Source organism: Sinocyclocheilus grahami, unplaced genomic scaffold (genome assembly GCF_001515645.1).
Source record: "Sinocyclocheilus grahami isolate Dianchi unplaced genomic scaffold, SAMN03320097.WGS_v1.1 scaffold1614.1, whole genome shotgun sequence".
In the NCBI taxonomy this organism is placed as follows: Eukaryota; Metazoa; Chordata; class Actinopteri; order Cypriniformes; family Cyprinidae; genus Sinocyclocheilus; species Sinocyclocheilus grahami.
In genome coordinates, this window is record NW_015506793.1 from 53,757 (window position 1) to 61,144 (window position 7,388).

Here is a 7,388-nt window from a genome sequence, read left to right on the forward strand (position 1 = left end):
GCCAAAGCTGAACTCCAGCGTGGAATGTCTAAGGCCAACAGTGAGGTGGCGCAGTGGAGAGCCAGATATGAGACTGATGCCATCCAGCGCACTGAGGAGCTTGAGGAAGCCAAGTAAATACAGCAAAGAATAAACAATCATTAGTACTCTACATTTAATAACAAATATTAGCAAGATTTCAAAATGTATACCACATTCTTCAGGAAAAAGCTTGCACAGCGTCTGCAGGATGCTGAAGAATCCATTGAGGCAGTGAACTCCAAGTGTGCCTCACTGGAAAAGACCAAGCAGAGACTGCAGGGTGAAGTAGAGGACCTCATGATTGATGTGGAGAGGGCAAATGCATTGGCTGCCAACCTTGACAAGAAGCAAAGAAACTTTGATAAGGTTAGAAGGATGTGGATAATCTTTAAATCTACAGTATACCTTGATCCATTGACTTTGCAAATTAACAATTATTACACTTCTTTCATCATCAGGTCCTAGCAGAGTGGAAACAGAAGTATGAGGAAAGCCAGGCTGAACTAGAAGGTGCTCAGAAAGAAGCTCGTTCTCTCAGTACTGAGCTTTTCAAAATGAAGAACTCCTATGAAGAAGCTCTTGACCATCTTGAGACCCTGAAGAGGGAGAACAAGAATCTGCAACGTAAATTACACTTTTATTTGTGCACTAAAGATATAAGAAAAGAGATCAGGGTTTTTCCTGCACAGAGAATTATGAGGTGGCCGCCTCTGCCAAATTTTGTGCCGCCTCTGGTTGTCGACAAAACTCAGGCAGGCAGTCACGTGGAACATCGCTGAACAGTGTCCATTAGAGTTTTTAGTTCCAATTTGGAAAAATACTGATATTTTTATACAAGTTTACTTGATATTTCTTTACACAGAATCATAATTTCTATTCATTTTCCAAAGATTTACGCGATCTTATGAGCATTAACTCAAATTACGCGATCATCTCTGTATGAATGTAATGTATGTTATGCATCTTATGTATGAATGAATGGCACAACATTGAATGAATCAAACAACATTTCTTCCATGTTTTAATCTTAATAGTAAATCACCTTTGTTTGCCAAAATAAATGAAAAAATAATGTTTGATTTTCAATAATTTAAAGATAAAAGCTTACTATTAATTTTTATTAAAATTCTTAGCTTGATGCTAATGTTAGCTCTAATGCACTTGTTACCCTGCTGAGATTGCATTTCATGATGAAGTCTATCAGAACAATTCACATAAGCTTTTAAGAAATTGTTTTGTGCTCTTTACGTGGATAAATGCATATTGGATCAAAGTGTTTAACAACCTAATGTTATGTTTATGTTCACCTATACTGCAAAAGGGCTTTTAGCTGGTATGTTGTATTTAATTTAATGTTCAACATGTTTGTTTTTGTAAAATGTACATTTATAATTGTCACTTTTTTCAATCATATAATTATTATAACACCTAAAATACATTGCGAGTAAAAAGAGTTTGTTTCAGGAAAAACCCTGGAGATGCATTAAAACAGAAAGTTTTACAGTTCTGCTTTTTAAACCCTTTAGAGGAGATTTCTGACCTCACTGAGCAGCTTGGAGAGACTGGAAAGAGCATTCATGAGTTAGAGAAAGCCAAGAAGACAGTGGAGTCTGAGAAATCAGAGATCCAGGCTGCACTTGAAGAAGCTGAAGTATTGTTACTTAAAATTGTCAAATCAATTAATTTCCTTATTTAGCAAGCATTACACCATTTTCCTGTCAGGTTGACACAATTCTTACTATGACTACTATCCATCAGGGCACCCTGGAGCATGAAGAGTCCAAGATTCTTCGTGTGCAGCTGGAGCTGAACCAGTTGAAGAGTGAGATTGACAGGAAGCTTGCTGAAAAGGACGAGGAGATGGAACAGATCAAGAGGAACAGCCAAAGAGTGATCGATTCCATGCAGAGCACTCTGGACTCTGAGATCAGGAGCAGAAATGATGCCCTGAGAGTCAAAAAGAAGATGGAGGGAGATCTAAATGAGATGGAGATCCAGCTGAGTCATGCCAACCGCCAGGCTGCTGAGGCCCAGAAACAGCTCAGGAACGTCCAAGGCCAACTCAAGGTATCCTTCTGTAGAATGTGGAATTGCAACACATATTAAATATTTGATAATATGTTACATGAATTAATTGAAGCATGACATGCCACTAACAAAGAAAAAACATTGCCAAAGGATGCCCAACTGCACCTTGATGAAGCTCTCAGAGGACAGGAGGACATGAAGGAGCAGGTGGCCATGGTGGAGCGCAGGAATAGCCTGATGCAAGCAGAGATTGAGGAGCTGAGAGCTGCACTTGAGCAAACAGAAAGAGGCCGCAAAGTGGCAGAGCAGGAGCTGGTGGATGCCAGCGAACGTGTGGGACTGCTGCACTCACAAGTACAGAAAAACTATACTTGGAGCAAATTCAGGTTACATGATAACAGAGTTTTAGTGAAATGTACACTAAACTACCTGCTTAAATCCCACAGAATACAAGTCTTATTAACACCAAGAAGAAGCTTGAGGCTGATCTGGTCCAGGTTCAAGGCGAGGTGGATGATGCAGTCCAGGAGGCCAGAAATGCAGAGGAGAAGGCCAAGAAGGCCATCACTGATGTGAGTGTTTACATTCTCTTACTCTACTCTAAATCAAACAGTTATTTAACTTTGTTTAGCTGCATGTGGTAACAAAGGGATCCTTCATGGAAGGCGTTTCTATCTATATTGATTAATTCATTTGAATTGGCTTATATTTCAGGCTGCCATGATGGCTGAGGAGCTGAAGAAGGAGCAGGACACCAGTGCTCACCTGGAAAGGATGAAGAAGAACATGGAGGTGACTGTTAAAGACCTGCAGCACCGTCTGGATGAGGCTGAGAGTCTGGCCATGAAGGGGGGAAAGAAACAGCTCCAGAAACTTGAGTCCAGGGTAAATAACAGGCTAAATACTGTCTTATGTGAACTGGCTATGGCAGAGATTTGACAGGTGACAACAATAACTCTCTACTGAAGGTGCGTGAGTTGGAGACTGAAGTTGAAGCTGAACAGAGACGTGGTGCAGATGCTGTGAAAGGAGTGCGCAAATATGAAAGGAGAGTGAAGGAGCTCATCTACCAGGTAAAACTACACTGAATTTAGAAATTTAACACCTTTCATTATAATTTACATAGTTCAACTAAGATTATGAACAATATTTACACCCAAAGACTGAGGAAGACAAGAAGAACGTGACCCGTCTGCAGGATCTGGTAGACAAGCTGCAGCTGAAAGTGAAGGCCTACAAGCGCCAGGCTGAAGAAGCTGTAAGTCAAATGTCTTAAGTGTGAAGTTTTGATATTTTCTATTCAATACATTCAGTGCCATCAGTGCAGTGCTCTGAAAGGGGTTGGATATCTTGTGTCATCCTAACAGGAGGAGCAGGCCAACACTCACCTGTCCAGGTACAGGAAGGTGCAGCACGAGCTGGAGGAGGCTCAGGAGCGCGCTGACATCTCTGAGTCCCAGGTCAACAAGCTGAGAGCCAAGAGCCGTGAAGCTGGGAAGGTAACATTCAAACCTATACTACCATGATAACAGTGTTGGGCAGTGCAATAGCTACAAAAAGCAAAGATGTCGGTTTAGTTAGTTCCACTATTCAACTCAAAACATCTTGACTGTGGTTGGGGGTCTCTCACCTGCTGAATGTTTTGGTAAAATCTCGTCTTCTGTTGGAGGCCCGGCAAGTAATAAAAAAAAAAATAGAACGAGGCTAACAGAATAAACGACTACATACAACTTTTCTTGTTTATCCCCATGAAGCTCACTGAAATAAAAACTGCAGCACTGCACAAATATTGTGATTGAATCAGGGCTGCAATGAACAATTATATTGACATTTTTTCTAATAATCAGAAAGCAAAATAATTTTGCCAGCATATTTTCATTTATTATAATTAATATATAGTATAGATAACCTTGTCATAAATAAGCAAAATACCAGAAACATATTGTTAGGTCCATTTCACATTTGATGCATGAACAAAAAAAATTTCAGAGCCCGTGTTATCAGGTTATATTGTTCACAAAGCACAAATTTTATCATAGAAAATACACTACACCACATGGATACATGGTGTTGACTATCACCTTGTCTATATTGCGAAAGACTAGATTGCTAATAAATTATTATAATAAATGAACCAGTTTACGCTGCAAGTGTGCAAATGCTGCACAGTATAATGAAAATAAAGCTGAATTCAGTGTAACATTTTAAGCAAGTCATGTCGATCACAACATTTTCAAGATAAAAACACTTTTGAGTGTAAAGTTTGTGCTCACCTTTCCATCAATCCTGCCCCTGGAGATCTACCTTCCAACAGAGTTTACACCTAAATCTTGAATATCTGGTTCAGGTGTTTTAGTGGTTAGGAATGGATCTAAACTCACACATAAACTGATTTTCAAATAGTCTGGTGAGGCCATAATGACCCTAATATGTTCTTGTTTTCAGGGCAAAGAAGCAGAGGAGTGAGGGACAATATCCAGACACAGTAGCAAGTCTTCATATAATATGAATTGCTTGTGAAATGTCAGTATGCCATTAGCTACAATAAAAGTAAACCTGCACACTTCTTGCTGTTGTGTTTCTGTAACTATCAAGCATTTCCATCATATGGGATGAGAAGTGTCATAGCATCCTAAGTAGTGTTGTCAAAAGTACCAACCGCGATACCAGTCGGTACTGAAATTTTAAAACTGTCTGTTTCCCGCTAACATTTGAGCGGATTGGCCATTGTGTTCACACGCTCAACAGATATGACTGTCCGGGATGCAAACTCATCATGGGTGAATTTTTTTTTTTAACTCTTAAACAATATTTTAAAGCCTTTATTATCTACAAGTTGTAAAGTAAAAATTCACTTTAAAGATTCACTTTTCATTCATGACATGAAAAAATGTGCTAAAATTCCTGGTGGAAAACAAAAACTTTTAAGATGACAATCACATGAAATTACCATTATATCCAGTAGATGGCAGCAGCGGATCACTCATCAGCTCAGTTGCCATTTCCACTCCCTAGTTTTCACGTCTGAAATGATTTAGAATTTATTATAAAATGACCATTATAACAAATTTTAGTACTGTACTGAAGTAGTATAGCAAGTAGATTTAATTTAAAAACAATTTTTTTTAAACATTGCCTTAAAAAGGACACATTAAAAAGAGGGTTTTAAGCTTTATCTTTAACTGTAGAAGCTGCTAAATATATTCAGGCAACACAGACTTGTTGCTGTTGTAGTTTTGCACTCTGAATTTACTCTGCATTGCTTATTGCACAGCTCTATTTTTGACATCGGCTTGTCAGATAGTTCATTCCATCCATTGCTACAGTTATCACTGTCAATCATGAATCACGAGATGTACCAGTTCATTCAACTCGTTCACAAACGAGAAGATTAGTGCTGGGCGGCATACCGGTTCATACCGAATACCGGTGTTTATTTTTGTTATGATATGAATTTTTTAAATATCGCAATACCGATGTATGTTGCTTAAACAACGTTCGGAACGCGACACTGTTTTAAACGGGTCCCTTTTCACTGTTGCACTGTGGTGAGGGAACAGATGTGTTACTAAGTGTGAAAGTTCCGAAACTGAAGCTGTAGAACTAATAGAACGTGATGACGCAGAAGAACGCATCCACAATATCAACATTGACCTCCACAAATATCCACCGCCCCCTGCCATCAGCTCCCGCGTCTCATACACACGAGCGCGACTTTAGCACTAGATTTAGCAACTTTCAGACCCTTTTAGCGGCTTTTTTCCATAGAATATTCATACTGACAAAATTCATACTGACCAGTGCTGTCCCGTGAACGCGAGGTCTGACTTTCCTAGAGAAGTGTTGCCTCTCTCGGTGTCTGTTCTGTGCAGTGAGCGTATTAGTTAGCACATTTAATTCTTTGAAAGCATAAAAACAAGTTTCATTTATTCTTACAATAGCCTTATGATTTTTTGCTCAGAAATTCTGTGTTGTGTAGTTAAATTTTTTAAGGCATAAAACATTCCTTTAATCTATCTTTTAAGTAATGAAAATTAAACAAATTAGATTTTTTGGAAAATAAAGGTCATTTAATTTTACAATTAAAACATTGAAGAAATATTGTATGATTATTCCTTAAAAATAAGGTTTTAATAATTTTAGTAGTAGTAGTAGCAGCCTGTTACGTACATTCTGCTGAACAATAGCAATATATTTCTGCCAATGCCTTCAAGTTGAACTTTTATTTTGACGGGTTGCCGTGAATACCTTTACATTTCTGTGTGTATATGATATGAGGATAGGTTTACTCAAGTGAAACGGTCAAATGCTGATGAAGTGACTCTCAGAGCAGTTCTGGAGATGTTGTTCATGTATTTATGTCCTCATTTAGTGAGACGGCAGAAATCACCGAAAGCGTCACGCGCGCTTCAGTACGAGTAGTAAACAAAACCGTCTGCGCCATTCATTGACACGGAGAATTCATATTTAAATATGAATCGTTTTGTGGCTTAATATTTACAACTAGTAGTGGGAGTGGGAGTGTGCATGTGTGTGTGTGTGTGTGTGTGTGTGTGCGCGCGCGCGCATCGGGCAGAACTCAGTAGCTGTACAACAGTAGCTGCTCGCATTAAATTCAAGGCATTAATGTTTGCCTACAAAACCACCACTGGCTCTGCACACATTTGCCTAAATTCATTACTTCAGAGTTATGTGCCCTCTAGAAGCTTGCATTCTGCAAGTGAACGCCGTATTAGTCAAGTCAAGTCTGCTTTATTGTCAATTCTTCCACATGTACAGCACATACACACAGAGAATTTAAATTGCATTACTCTCAGACCCTTGGTGCATACAGATAGCACTAACAGTAGAATTGATGTGCACTCCCAGGAACTTGGTGCTGCTCACCCTCTCCACAGAGGCACAAAGAGGCACAAAATCATCTCAAAGAGGTGCCATCTCAAAGAGGCACAAAATCACTTTCACTGACTTTTTCATTAACTGTTCCCTCCTGGTGGAATGACCTGCCCAAATCAATCCGAGCAGCTGAGTCCTTAACCATCTTCAAGAAACAACTAAAAACACATCTGTTCCACCTTTATTTGACCCTCTAACTCTAGCACTTTCGATTCTATTTTAATTCTACTTTATCTATATTTATCTTCTTTTTTGTTTTATTTTTTATTTAAAAAAAACAACAACAAAAAACTAACAATATATAAAAACTAACTAATAATATATATGTGTGTATGTATATATATATATATGAATGTATACGTATGTGTGTGTGTATATATATATATATATATATATATATATATATATACATATGTGTGTGTGTGTGTGTGTATGTATGTATG

The 7,388-nt window shown here is 38.5% G+C and overlaps 1 protein-coding gene across 1 annotated transcript in view; it reads left to right on the forward strand.

Annotated features, from left to right (window-relative positions):
• Positions 1 to 4,615, forward strand: part of LOC107571573 (myosin heavy chain, fast skeletal muscle-like) — a 22,463-nt gene extending 17,848 nt beyond the window's left edge. The window contains exons 32-41 of the mRNA XM_016257906.1: positions 480 to 645; positions 1,548 to 1,672; positions 1,780 to 2,088; positions 2,200 to 2,403; positions 2,496 to 2,621; positions 2,764 to 2,934; positions 3,018 to 3,122; positions 3,212 to 3,307; positions 3,417 to 3,548; positions 4,495 to 4,615. Of these exons, the coding sequence (XP_016113392.1) occupies positions 480 to 645; positions 1,548 to 1,672; positions 1,780 to 2,088; positions 2,200 to 2,403; positions 2,496 to 2,621; positions 2,764 to 2,934; positions 3,018 to 3,122; positions 3,212 to 3,307; positions 3,417 to 3,548; positions 4,495 to 4,515 (1,455 nt within the window). The 3' untranslated portion in view covers positions 4,516 to 4,615. The remainder of the gene's footprint in view (positions 1 to 479; positions 646 to 1,547; positions 1,673 to 1,779; positions 2,089 to 2,199; positions 2,404 to 2,495; positions 2,622 to 2,763; positions 2,935 to 3,017; positions 3,123 to 3,211; positions 3,308 to 3,416; positions 3,549 to 4,494) is intronic.
• The last annotated feature ends 2,773 nt before the right edge of the window (positions 4,616 to 7,388 follow it).